A 14222-nucleotide genomic window follows, 5' to 3' on the forward strand; every position below is an offset into this window, starting at 1 on the left:
ACACGGAGAGCCCACAAGGGATGGTGGCATCCTTCTACAAGCCAGTCTTATTACAGGCTGAAAGTTGTAAGCATGGACATTTGCACCTTTGCATGTGTAGTGTTCATTATTGAACACACATTTATAAACAAGTGGCCCTTTGATTTCTGAATTTTGCTTCTCTGCAGAGGATTTCGGAAGCCTACAGAGGTATGACATGTTGATCTGGTAGCATAAAAAATGAGCTCACCCTCTGACATTCATTCCAAGAAACTAGCATGTAAATCACACAAACACGCAGTTTACATTTGTGGGTCTGCACATATTTGCATGCTTTTCATTTTGTTGCAGGGCAGGTTTAACAAATAAACTCCTTGTGTCATGTTGACCAACCAGAGCCAGATAAGGGAAGGTGAGGTGGGGAAAATGACTGGGAGGTGTCTATCAGAGAGCAGCGAGAGGTGGGTAAGGAAAAAAGGAGAGAAGAAACAGGAAGAGAATGTGCTTAATCATATACAGGTAGGAGGAAACCACTTACAGTGTCAATGCCACTAGGTTAAACTATCAATACATAAAATAAAAACAACAACACAATATAATTAACCATCTACATTTTAATTACTGGAAATTTTAAACAGCTTACATCAATGTTATAAATACAAGGTTCCTACACATTTCTATGTAAAAAGTCTCTCGTTTTGGCTCATTTAAAAACTTGTCTTTGACAAAGATCAGAAGTTTCAGACAAAGGGACATCAGTAAAGTCTGAAAATGCTACTATGGATTTCATGGTCTATTTCCTTCTTCCTTATGTTTCCACACTTGGAAAACACTAAAATCCAACTCCAGACCTTTCCAGATTTTTCCTGACTGAGTAGGACTTATAAAGACCATGTACGTAACCGTCTAAAACAAGTGCTGTGTTTTTATCTCTGCATTCCACATATACAGCCCGATCTGCAAAGCATCAACTACAACTGGAGGAGCCAGTCATCATCTCTGACCTCTGGATAGAAAGATATAGTGATAGGAATGTGTTGGGACAATGAGAGTATTTGCACCAAAACAGAGGTCATGTGTCAGTAGAATATCTGCAGCTAAACAGAAAAGCTATTTTGGAGTGAGAAGCTTTTATTTGTTTTTTGGAGTCATCAGAGCACAGAGCCTGGATCAAACATATAAGCTCTGGGTGCAAGAGGAACTAAGAATAGCACCAAGGAGGTTTAACTTCGCATACGACCTTGACGAGACCTGGCAGGGTTTCAAACTTTTTTTCTCTGCAATTAAATTTGCATGACTTACCTTCTCCATGTTTGGTTTGATGCAGCGCACAAAAAAAGGATTAGAAGCACTCAATGTGGCCATCAGGGAATGGAGAGAGTCCTGAAAGACATCGGCAGAAAGAGAGAAAAGATCAAAAATATATTTTTTAATGGAGTTTGTATTTTGAGATCAAAATTACATTTTTTGGGTAAAGTAGAGATATGTTTTCTTATCTACATTCCACACCCAATTTTAAACTACAAATTGTTTTCCTGAACATTTTCCCACTCTTTACGGCATTTCCCATACATTTTAAATAGGAAAATTCAGTCTTTTTCAAGCTCAAGTGTCTGTATATGTTTCAGCAGATGATTGGACCACTCTCATGTATAAGTTTAAATATTTAAAGTAAATTAGTTTAAAAAACTCAAAAAATCAGTGCATGTGTCCAAAAAATCCTGTGCATCTCTGTTTCCCTCACCCTGTTCCCTGATCCTGCTATTATAACGTTTACCTGTAGGCATTAGAAATGAGGCTGGGAATTTTGTTCATTAATAGTGATGGATAAAAAAATCTAAGTTATAGAGTATGAACAAATGCTAAGGCCTGGTTCATACTGCAATATTTTTATGCAGGTTTTTGTCCCGATTTTCCCCTTCCGACATGCCTCAATCATCATAATGGTTCTTCAGATAATCTTATGAGATATTGCTGCTGTGTGTGCTGTGTTAAAAGTGATCTAGTCTGCTCGGCGAGCATGTTGGATTGTCTTGGCCCGATATCCTACCCTGTGGGGACAAACAAGCACACAGCCTGCTAAACGTGATGTGTAGCCAATCAGAAAGCGAGGTGACAGAAACACGGAAGGGAATTACTCTGAACTCACGTTTGATCTCCAGAGGTTTTGCGAGACTTCCCGTCTGACATCTGAATGTCTGTGAGTATAATATGTTCGTGTGCGGTGTGTTGTGCTTGTCGCGTGGCTGCATACAACACACTGTAGGACCAAACCTGTTATGTCTACAATTTTTTATTGCCATGTGTGGAGCCTCTCAGGTTTTGAAAATCAACAGGCAATTTTAAAATCTTTTTGTGTGAACTAGGCATTAGTGTGTGGAAATCCAACAAATTTAAAGATAAAGAAAACATTTCACTTATTTGTTATTCAGTTTGTATATGTATCTAAATATACTTTATGAAAGAGAAAAAGAGACAAATACACACTCTGACAATCCTTGAACCTCCTAGACTTTTGTCACTACTTCAGACACTCGGTGTCCAGCAGGACCTGGCCTGACAGAGCAGGGCACGATTGGCCCCTGGTCGGCCCCTCTCTGCCCAGCCATCAACCCTAATCCTCTGGATTTTTTGGACCTGTATGCCAGGGCGACCTGCCAATCCTCCCCTGCTCGCTCACTCCATGCTGCAGCTAGGACATGTTTAAACGGAGTTCCTTGTGGCATCCCCTCCTCCACACACTGCACAGCTTACAGCTGCGTTTTTCCTCTAATTTATCACCCATCATCTTCTGGATACACAACAGTCACCATTCTCCTCCCCCTCTGAGTGTTTTACTTCTCTAGTTTAAATCAGTCTCAGTTTTTTGTAAAGCCTTGACCTGCCTTCCTACAGATTTCTCCTGTTTCTGTTTTTTGACAAACCTGAATGTTTAAGATCAGCAAATTTTAATTTTGGACAAAGATAACCTGAGTGAACAGATAAAACTGCTTTCAATTGATGATTTCCTCTCTTAAGTGAAAAACTATCCAAACCACCCTGTGAAAAAGTAATTGCTAGCTATGGCCCCACCAGATTTCTGCCTGAGCTATAGAATCAAGAAATCAATTAAACTGAACATGTCTGACAACATGAAATACGCTAAAAGTAAAACAAAAAAAGTCCCCACCCAAAGAGGTTTAAAACAGAGTCACTGACGTCTATCTGGAAAGGGTTACAAAGACATTTCCAAGGCTTTAGGACTCCAATGAACCAGCATGAAAGCCATAATCCACAACTGGAAAAAACATGGAACAGTTGTCAAACTTCCCATGGCCAGCCAACCAAAATTACTTCAAAAGCACATCCACAACTCATCCAGGAGGTCACAAAGAAGCCCAGAACAACATCTGAAGCAAAACAGGTCAGAGTTCATGATTCATAAAAAAGAAAGAGACTCAACTGGAGATGCGCAAACACAAATGCCTGTCCGATATTTGCTGAAAAAAACCATCTTGATTATCCAATTCTGGAAAGTAGGGCGGGTTAAAACTCCTCCACGCAATGTAAGAGACTGATTGCCAGTTCTCACAAGCATTTGATGGCTGCTGTTACCGCGAAGGGCAACACAACAAGTAGTTTTGTCAACAGAGGACCAACGCGCAAAAGGATAAAACACAGATTTCTTCTTTTGTGCATCCTATGTATTAATTTTCAAACACTTACCTAACTGGAAGTAACTTTGAGTCTTTTTGCCTCAGTAACAACTTCCACATTGAAAACTGTTTCGGTTTGGGGGTCCTGGCAGCACTTATGTAATCTGATTTTTGAGTTTTTTACTGGCGGATCATCGGTGGCATCCAGTTAGACTGAACATGAGTCACCAGCAGATTTCGTGGTGCATCACTACAATGTGCTTGTTGTCAGTGTGATCTACAAATACTACAGATATGAAAAAGGAAAACTAATGTTATCCAGGGCCTTGGATGCAGCTGCCTCACCCTGAACTGAGAGCTGACGGTGGGCTTCCGACGAGCAGTCCCCATCTTCAGAGTCTCGTCTCCACTTCTGCTGCCGACGCGCTCAAAGAGGTCATAGATGAAGTCAACCCTGAAGATGCACCAGAATAGGACCGACGGTTAAAGAAACTGATATTACTAGTGTGCAAGTATACCGGATTCAACAGAGGGCTCATGCTCACCTGCTGTCTTTGAGTATGAACAAGATGTCATCTCTGAAGGTGTCTCTGTTCTTCTCCAAGATACCTCGCACATCATACAGCACCTAAAAAATGAAATAACAAAATATATTAGCAACAGTGATAAAACCAACATAAAAATATAAAATATGAGAACAAATGTGCAATTCTGAAACTTCAAATTTATCCTGGTTCAAGTTTTGCAAATTTGTATTGTAGTCTGTGTCTAATCTGAAGATATAAAAAACATAAAGCAATAAGTCGTTAGGACTTAACTTTAAACTCGTTATATCGAAACTGCTTGGCACCACGATGTGGAGGGAACTTGTATAGAGTTTGCATAATGTTCAGGTGAACTTATGCTCTTGCAAACCTTGTGATTATAAATGCTTTCATACAAAGTTACCTTTTCAGAACCATAACTTCAACACTGAGAGTTTCAATGTTATTCTGTTACAGAGTGGTCCTAAATATGCAAAAAACAAGGTTGTCTTTTAGGGGGGGGAAGCAAATTTTAGATTAAATATAAGGTCAGTCTAGCAAGCAAACACAAATGGTTTGAAGTATTTAGCTTTTTATTTTTCATCAAGGTGTGTGTCACTTATAATATGCAAACAATTTGTTTATTTGCATATAACACATGCCTCATTTCTGTAGATGTGTATTTGCAAGCCTGGAGGCTCTAGATCCAAACTTGATGAAAGGTGTACACACAAATCACAGAGGGACTAATTAATTTCATATACACCGCTGTTTAAAAAGGAATACACTAATAAATGTATCTTCGGTTCCACTATGTTAACTGGCTCATAATCAGAATTTCAGAATAAAACCAAGTTACTGAAAGTGAAAGACAATTTAATGAAGCAAAAATGGCTGCAATAACTATTGGATCCTTTACTAAAATACTTTTATATGCTTTTTTGCAACAAGTTACCTGGAAAATGCAGTTTTACTTTTAAGACTTACAGTTCCCTGCAAAATTATCAACACCACTTGTATGTTTTCATATTTCTTTTTTAATTGCAACCACAAACATTAATGTGTTTTATGGGATTTTTATAATCTTCCAACAGGAAACTTTGTATATTGTGAAATGAAATGATACTGTTGCACCTTCAAGTCTTTATGGGGTATGTCCCTACCAGAGACTATCATTTTTGTCCATTCTGCAAAATTGCTCATAGTCAGTGAGATTGGATGGACAGCACCTCTGACAAGCAATTCATGGCTGGACTTTGACTGGACCATTCTGCTGCATGTAAATGCTTTGATGTAAACAATTCCATTGTAACTCTGACTGCATGTTTGGAGTGTTGTTGTCCTGCTGGAAGGTGATCCTCTACCTTAGGTTTAAGTATTTTGAAGCCTCTAAAAGGTTTTGATCCAGGTTTCCCTTGTGTTTATCTCTATGCGTCTTCACATCAATCCCAATTCGCCATGTTGTCATTGCTGAAGAAAAGCAAACCCACAGTTTGACTTTGTGGATGATCTGTTAAGGGTGATGGGCAGGTGTTAGTTTTCTGCCACACATTGTGTTTTGTATTTAGCCAAAGAATGGGCTCTGGTCTTATCTACATGCCTGCTGCGTCGCCTATATTTGGGGTAAACTAAAATCGAGACATCTTATGGTTTTCTTTCAACAACGTTTATTGTTCTTTATTGCTTCTTTATTGCACAAAGGTCAGATTAGTGGAGTGTGAGACTAATAGTTGTCCTTTGATAAATATTTCACCAAAACGTAGACCTCTGAAGTTGACTGTTTCTCTGTTTAATGCTTTCCCTTGTCTTCATGATGGGGTTCTTCACCAATGTTCTCTAACAATCCTCTGAGCCCTTCACAGAGCAGATGGATTCATAGTGATGTTACAATACACCCAGTCTGGCTCCTATTTACTAATAAGATGACTTTTACAAGTAATTGGTATAATTTATCTTTCACCTCACGATAGTGCACGCAGATTAAGTTCGTCTACTACATAAAATCCTAATAAAAATACATTTAAAGTTTTGGCTGTAACATGAGGAAAAGTGAAAAAATTAATTATAGTTATCCAAACCATTGATGACTTTGGTTAATTTCTTAAAACAAATTTCTTATAGAAAAGCAGAATATATTTGATTTCAGAGAGCAAGCTTGCTTGAGGTATTTTTTGTTTGTTCTGTTTTTATTGTTTTATATTAGTTCACATGTGGTGTGGATTTAGTAAGAATTACTTTTATATTTAATACTTTGTCAATACTTATCAACGGTTGTTTCTAAGTGGTATACACTGAAACTTTTTTCAGATAACAGAAAGAGAAAAAAACCTGCTGATTAGACAGAGGGCCTGGCCTGCCCTGGCCTTTCGTATCTGAACCGGGTCATTACCATGACTGTCTCTGCTTTCTGGTTGAGTTGCATGTTTTGCACTGAGGAGACCTTGTAGGAATCACAAATCCATTCTTTATAAAGCAAAACCTTATCTGTGTATTCGCTGATACATCTTTCTCCTCTTGCTCATTTCCTCACTTCCACCAGGAGTAATTCCTGTTTTAATGCCAGCAGAGGAAGGAGAGGATGACGACGAAACCGTTTGTCCTGACTCAGGGAAAACAGACGTAGGACAGGTGAGACATCAATATCCTAGAGACGATTTTGGCAAAGAAACCCTTTTTGTTCATCCAGCAGTTACCTAACTTCGCCTGCATTGAATCCACAAAGAAAAAGACGCTGATGTGTGTCTCTGCATGTGTTGGTGCAAGAGTTGTTAATCACCTCTCCAGCATAGTGCTTGATGCCAAACTGGTGGTCAGTCACTCTGGGTTTCACATAGTACGGGTTTGTCTGGGAAGAAAAGACAAGAAGACCACTGATTTCTTTTAGGCATTAAGTCCATGTCTGCCCCATGAGCTGATTAGGAAAGACAGAACTCTGGGTTCTCCAAGAGTTCAGCAGGCAATTTAATGATCCTGAGGGCTGCAGCCAACACAACTGTTTCACTGTGTTTTCTAAAAGCTGTTTTTTACAACCTTTGACTGTGAAATTCTTCATATCGTAGCTTGATTTCTTAAATATTGACACATTAATACCGGTGTTGTTGTCTAAGACATATGTAAGACACATGTCGCTCCGTTTTTTTAGGTTTTGGGTTTCTTTAATATAAGTTTACACATGCTAAAGTCTTAAAAAATATGAATACATTGAAAAATCTGGACTGATTTACAGTGCTGGTGAGAAATTTACATACACCCATCAATGTTCTTTGGTTTGAAAGCTTTACCTTGACTCTTCTAAACATTTTTATTGCCAGGTGATCAAATAGGCTCAATTTTTGTCTCCTCTGACCATAAAACCTATCCAGCCAGATATATGGCATGGTCTTGTTGATGGCTATGACATGTGACTACCAAACTAATAAACAAGGTTTGTTGTGTGAAGATATACTATATTTTTACCTGTGTGTACAATCGTGACCCTATACGATTAAGATAAAATTCACAATAAATTCAACAGTGACTGAAGCTTTATGTTCTATAAAAAGAACGCTTAAAATTAATCCTTGAAGCCCCCAGAATAAATTAAATGTATGTGTGTTTAAACTTCTGACTGGAAAAAAAGCCCAGCACAAGGCTCTACAGAGTGGGGAGAGACATCGGGGAAAGCTCAGGTCGTTCTTTTAGGTCTTTCCGTTTAGTCACAAAAAAAAAAAAGTTCTGAGAAAGGTCTTTTCTCTCCTGCACACAAAGCTCATCAGAGCTGGAGAATGGCTGATCAGATTTCAGCATTGTTATGTGTAAAAGCGTGCAGGGAGGGGTTTGCACCAGGTGCAACAAAGACTTTTCAGCTCAGCAGGCGAATCACCGGCCAGGACGGAGGTTTAACCCCTTGAGGATGCCAAATGAACTCCTTCAGCTTCTTCGGAGAGTTCCAGGTGGATTGTTTTGGTTGGAAACTGCGAGGGTTTAGAGATAAACCTTTTTTACAGTGTGGACTTACTGCGTGTCGGCTGTGCAGTTTCTCCAGAAGGGTGTAGTCGGTGCCTTTTGGGAAGCGGCTCTCCTCATTGATAAGAGCCAACATGCCCAGTTTCTAAAGCAGAGACAGACAGAAAAAGAGGGTGAAGCACTCTGCAGTCATGATTGAACTAGTTATAATCATAGGGGGCCACATCTGGCAGCTTCTGTTATAACAATACTAGAAGGAAACTGTTAAATCATTTCCTTTTATTTCCTCTGGTTTGATTTATATTTTTGTTCATGCACAAAATTCCATTAATGCAGCAGAAAAAAGGAAATAGAGCAATAAAAATCTGAGGAATGTGCAGAAGTAAAATGACTACATCGTTCGTAACCTTTGCAAACACTCAGTTTCAACATAATTTCTACCTCTGGTGGTAAGATAACAAATTGTTGTCGAGCTTTACCTCAACCCTAACTCCATCCACTGACTGGTGTGTATTACTGTGAAAACAACATGCAAACTGAGACTCTGAAATGATAGATTGGAAGAAGGAGTCAGTGTATGTAAACACAGTGTGTCGTCTGGGTCGGCCTGCTCCAGCATGGCGGGCGGTTAGCGGTCTATGCCGGCGGTGACTGTGCTCGCTCACGTTTGGACTACTTTACCTTCTCTATGAGATCCAGACACTCTGCGTTATCCATCCAGTCTATGGCTTCCCACTGGATCCCCTCCCTGTCAGAACACACACACACACACACACCATGTATATACACACAAATACAACAGCAACCAGAGGACACAATGGCTGTGTTATCCAGCATCACATGTGGAGTAATGAGCCATGTCCATGCTGCTGGTCTATTATACTAGAAAACAACAGCCCGAGGAAGAAACTGAGTCTGCTCCAAATGCCTGGTAGTTCACCCTGAAGAGTCCTAGCTCCACTTTAACTAACGGGTCTGTCTAAGTCTTGTTGTATGTTCAAATGATGTGTATCGGTGCGTTTTGTTTGGACCTGTTGTACTCCAGCTGCTCCAGCGAGAAGATGTGCTTGTTGAAATACTCCTGCAGCTTCTCGTTGGCATAATTGATGTTAAACTGCTCGAAACGGTTCACCTGCCGGTCAGAAGAACTTCATTGAAAGCAAATCAGTTCAGATTAAAGGTAAAAAACAGTTCAGATAAAAAAAACAACTATATCACTTTAACATTACAACCACAAACTTTAATGTATTTCATTTGGATTTTATTAAAAGTATTAAAAGCTGAGAAATGTAAATAAAAAGAAAAGATATTAAGATTTATTTTACAACTAAAAATAAAAAAAAATGAGTTGTACATTTGGATTCCATCCTCTTGGGTCAAACTCTGTTAAACCACCTCTTGTTGCAGTTATAGCTGCAAGTCGTCTGCACATCTAAAGACTAGAATTTTTGCCCATTCTTCTTTACAAAAGCGTTATAGTGTCTTGGAACTATAATTTTCAAGTGTTCCTGCTAGTTCATCCTGACAAGGCTGGACTTTGGGCCATCCCTGTGCATAAATATGCTTTGATCTTAACTCCTCAATTGTAGCTTCCAGCTGTATGTTTAGTGTTGTTGTCTTGCAGGAAGGTTAACCTCTGCTCCAGTCTTTAGTGTTTTGCTGCATCTAACTGGTTGTACTGCAGTATTGCCTTGTATTTAGCTCATCCATCTTCCACATCAGCTTTCCAGCTTTCCTGTACATGCTAAAAGAAACCCGTCCCCACAGAATGATGCTGCCACCACTTTGTTTCAAACATGAGAATGATGTTTGCAGGGTGATGGGCAGCATTGGTTTTCTTCTAATTATAGGTTTGTTTTTTGTTTTTTTACATAGGCCAAAAGTACAGTTTTGATCTTATCTGACCACTTTCTTTCAAATATTTGGCTTGGATTTGTAGAGTTCAGGGCTAGTAGTTATCTTGTTATATAAACTAACTGCATCAGACTTCTCCACAACCTTCTTCCTGACCTGTCCACTGTGTTCCTTGTTCTTCATGACGCTGTTTGTTCACTAATGTTTGTAATAAACATAGGTAAACTCTTTTTACTAATTAGGTGACTCCTCAAAGCCATTGTATCATTTTCCTTTTACTTCTCAGTCGTGTACTACTTCGTATTGGTCTATCAGCAAACAGTAGCATATTAAACTTTGTGGTTGAATCATGATAAAATGTGAAAACGTTAAAGGTGTGTGAAAACCTTTTAAAGGTACAATAACTACATCTTTAATGCAAAAACAGTTTAAAAACACTCTGATTTGGAGCAAACAATTTCAGTTTTCAGATATTTCTGATGAAGACAAGGCTGCAAGGAATGAGGTTTGGAAATACAAATATTTTTCCATGCTCCTTTTTCATTTTCCATACCTATTCAAATCTTATTCCAGACATTAAGACTGTTTAGGAACCTTGTTATGAACTCTGTGGAAGATGTTATTTTAATAAACATAGAGTAACATTGTTAACTCTATTTTGTGAATTTCCAGGTTATTTCTGTCTGGTGATAATTGTTATTGGTGCTTACATCTTCTATGTTATCTAAAACCTTCTGGAGGAGCAAAGAGAGAAATTGAAAAAATAAGCCAAAAAACGCAGTAAAATGTTTTGTGTTGCTCTTTTCACCTCAAAATTCTCAAAGCCGAATATGTCCAGGATGCCGATGGATTTGAAGTTGTTTTTCCCTTTTATCTTCTGGTTGATCCTCATTATGATCCAGGAGAAACACTGAGAATAAAGAGCCATGGCAACAGAGTCCCGCGAGTCCACCGCCTGCAGATGATAGCACAAACAGATAGCAGATACAATGAACACCACATAATGCATATTTTACAGGAAAGAGAAGACTGTAGACAGTTTTGCAAAATCAGATGTAAATCAACACAGAGAAGATATTTAATTGGTTCTGACAGATGGTGGTGAAGTAGATTAAAACAATGATTTGTCAAACTGATGCTGTGTGAGGCCTCGACAAATAGAGGTTTGGAGACAAAGGTGTGTTGTGGCAGCATCTCTCTGATGTCTGTTGTCACAACAGAAACTGTTTATCACCTACATATCTTAGGAATCACACACTACAGGTATGTACTGCTATAAAAAAAACAACAAAGACATTCAGAGAAATGCATTAGTAAGCTTTCATGACTTTCATGCTTCAGTCCTTTCTGGTACTTAACACAATATAACGACAGATCTTTATTTATTTATATTGATTTCCTACAGGGACAAGAAGAGCTTATAATGGTAGACAGCAATCTGGTGTGTCCCACTAATAGCTGTCCTGTCATCAGATTCTTCCACCTTAGCTAAGGATCTCTATAGCTCCTCCAGAGTTACCATGTTGCTCTTAACTGCTGCTCTGATTAATTCTCTCTGTACCCAGCCTTTCAGTTTACATGGTCTGCTGTGTTGCTTGGTCTTCATGACGCTGTTTGTTCACTAATGTTCTCTAACAAACCACTGACATCTTCACAGAACAGATGGACTGATGCTGCGTTCCTTGGAAGTATGAATTTCCGACCTCTGAGTAGGAAATTTCAACTGGAATGCTCGCGAAAGTCGGAATTACAAGTTGGAAAGTTGAGGCAACACTACCATACCCGACTTCTCCATTCAAGATGGTTAATACTCGCATCCAAAATAGTAAAACTTTCTTACTGTGACTGTTTTCAGCAGTTCTTTACATTTAGTCGGTCGTACGCGTACTACTTTTCAGCGTGTATAAGACGAGATGTTTCAACGCTGTTTATATGCACAAAATACTGCGTAGAATAGTGTTATTGTCATTGTTACTGTTGTAAGACTGCTGTTACAGTAGCTAGCAATACGAACGTAAACAAGCAGGAAACTGGAACTCTACAACTCGGAGATGACGTAAACTCCGACATCCCGGTTCTGAGGTTAATGGAAAGCAGCATTATACTGAGATAAAACTACACACAGCTGGACTATGTTTCCTGATTAGTTGTCTTCTGAAGAAAAATGATTGGGATGGATTTTATTTAGGAGTTACAGAGTGTATGGGTCTGAATAGAAACGGCAAGCAACACAGATTTGTATTTGTAAAGCAATGTGAAAACCATCATGATCTTTCACCTAAAATCCCAATAAAATACATTAAAGTTTATGGTTGTGATGTGAAAAAATTTGAAAAAGTTCTAGGAGTGTGAATACTGTAGGCAATGTAAAAGAATCTAAAATATAGATTTACAAGACCTCATTCTGGCCTCCACTATTCCGGCTTCCTTTCCTAACCACATTATGAACTGTATGGAAACATGGTAAAATCAAAAAATAGAAAAAACAAGAAAATAAAACAAAAACAAACCCCCAGTTAGACTGAACCCAACAGTCTAAAATCTGATTATTCCCAGGCTCATTGAACCTGACCTTCCAGCCAAGCTGCATCTATTCACAAAAATAAATAGCTCAACCTTCCCGCTTACACTTCCTTCACAGGTATTATGCTGCAATTGAAAACAAAAACAAAACGAAGGTGGCGTGTATTTTGCTGTAAATGAAGTGACAATGCTCCAGGACTTCTTCGTAATCCATCAAGCTTCTTGCTGCTTGCAATTATGAAGAGGACGCTGGTGGCTCCAGGATCTCCGTCACAGGGGTGAGAAGAATGGCTGTTTGTGCATGATGGTGGGGACTAAAGACGTAGACAGGGGGGTATGGTGGGGGTGGGGGGTTGTAGTGGGGTGGGGGTGTGGGGGTGACCTATGGCCATTGTGAGAATAAGTCCTTCTTGTAAGATTCCAGGACTAGAATAATGAGGTCTTTTAGGGAGAAGTTGCTTTAAAGGCCAAGCACAATGAGCACAATGAACAGCGGCAGGACGACAGTACCAGCTCTTTGTCTGCTCATGAAAAGCTGTCTTGTGGCTTTCGTGTTCCTGTGATAATAGCAAAGGTTTGTACTGCATATTTACTGACATTTATAAGCATGAGTAGGCTGAGGAGGTTCTGCTCTGGCCAAAACAAAAAAAAAAAAAAAAAACATGGGTGGTGTCATGGCCCAAAATGTTCTTTTGGCATATGGTAAAAGGGTCACTCGCAAATGACGACTTAAAAAGTATTCACATTAATTACAGGCGACAGCGTGGAAATTCAAGGCTTCAGAGAGACATTTGTGAATTATGGTGCCAACTTTTCGGTGCCTGGCTGCACTGCCTCCAGAGGAGATGACTCTTACTTCACTGCCCCCCTATTGTGCATTTGACTCAGATCACTATCGCCAAGGCTTTATTGTGCTGGGAATCTGGCAGACAAAAAGCAGGAAATAACTGGGAGTCACGCAAGGGATCCAGAGAGGCATGTGGTGCAGAGGGCAGCAGAGTAAGGCTCAGCGTGTTACTGTGTGAGTGCCAGGAGCGTACACAGAGGGACAACAAATACGCAGATCAACTATCATCCCATCCTAACAGCAGACACCAAACAGGACTATTGTAAAGCCAACCTTACAGGGTTGTTTAGTGGAAGATGGGTCAGATGTGTCGTTACCTGCTCCACAGTGAGGGGGGAGCAGATCTCCTCTCCTCGTAGGATCATAGAGCGCTGGGTCAACACCTCTGACAGCTGGAAAGTGTCCAGACCGAGCAGCTCGCTGACATTACTGACCACTGAAACACAAACATTGTATTGAATGTATAAGTAATGCAGAACACAGGCGGTTCACATGTACAGATGATAAACAACAGATATAGAGCACAAACCTTCAAAGTCTAGAGGAAACTCTACTCTGCAGTCTGGGCACCACTGTGGTTTACAGGTTCCTCAAAAAAGAGGTCAGACGCACCAAACAAAAAAGCCTTGAGCTCATGTTACAGCCTGTTCAGGACTTAGTCTGCCTGTGTGAAGTCAATCAAACGCAAGGGAAGACTGGCTCAGTGGTCCAACATTAATACAGTCTTCCTAAACACACTTGTGTGTGTATGAAAAGTATTAAATTTCTTGTCTGTATTTCCAAAAACTTTTTTTTACCAAAATTTCGAAAAATGTGTGGTTTAACATGATTAGTATGGATGTTTCATATGCTAGCTACATCATCAGTGTTAGCTTGAGATACAAGACGGTTTTTTTAAGGAAATCACAACAGGTT

At 39.5% G+C, this 14222-nt stretch overlaps 1 protein-coding gene across 1 annotated transcript in view; it reads right to left on the minus strand.

Moving 5' to 3' along the window:
- Positions 1-14222, minus strand: part of myo10l3 (myosin X, like 3) — an 83091-nt gene that overhangs the window by 25258 nt on the left and 43611 nt on the right. Inside the window, exons 11-19 of the mRNA XM_047370595.1 lie at positions 13625-13743; positions 10746-10892; positions 9115-9215; positions 8765-8831; positions 8136-8228; positions 6915-6983; positions 4160-4242; positions 3960-4068; positions 1282-1362 (exon numbers count right to left, since the gene is read on the minus strand). Of these exons, the coding sequence (XP_047226551.1) occupies positions 1282-1362; positions 3960-4068; positions 4160-4242; positions 6915-6983; positions 8136-8228; positions 8765-8831; positions 9115-9215; positions 10746-10892; positions 13625-13743 (869 nt within the window). The remainder of the gene's footprint in view (positions 1-1281; positions 1363-3959; positions 4069-4159; positions 4243-6914; positions 6984-8135; positions 8229-8764; positions 8832-9114; positions 9216-10745; positions 10893-13624; positions 13744-14222) is intronic.

The sequence above is a fragment of the Girardinichthys multiradiatus genome, chromosome 7 (assembly GCF_021462225.1).
Source record: "Girardinichthys multiradiatus isolate DD_20200921_A chromosome 7, DD_fGirMul_XY1, whole genome shotgun sequence".
In the NCBI taxonomy this organism is placed as follows: Eukaryota; Metazoa; Chordata; class Actinopteri; order Cyprinodontiformes; family Goodeidae; genus Girardinichthys; species Girardinichthys multiradiatus.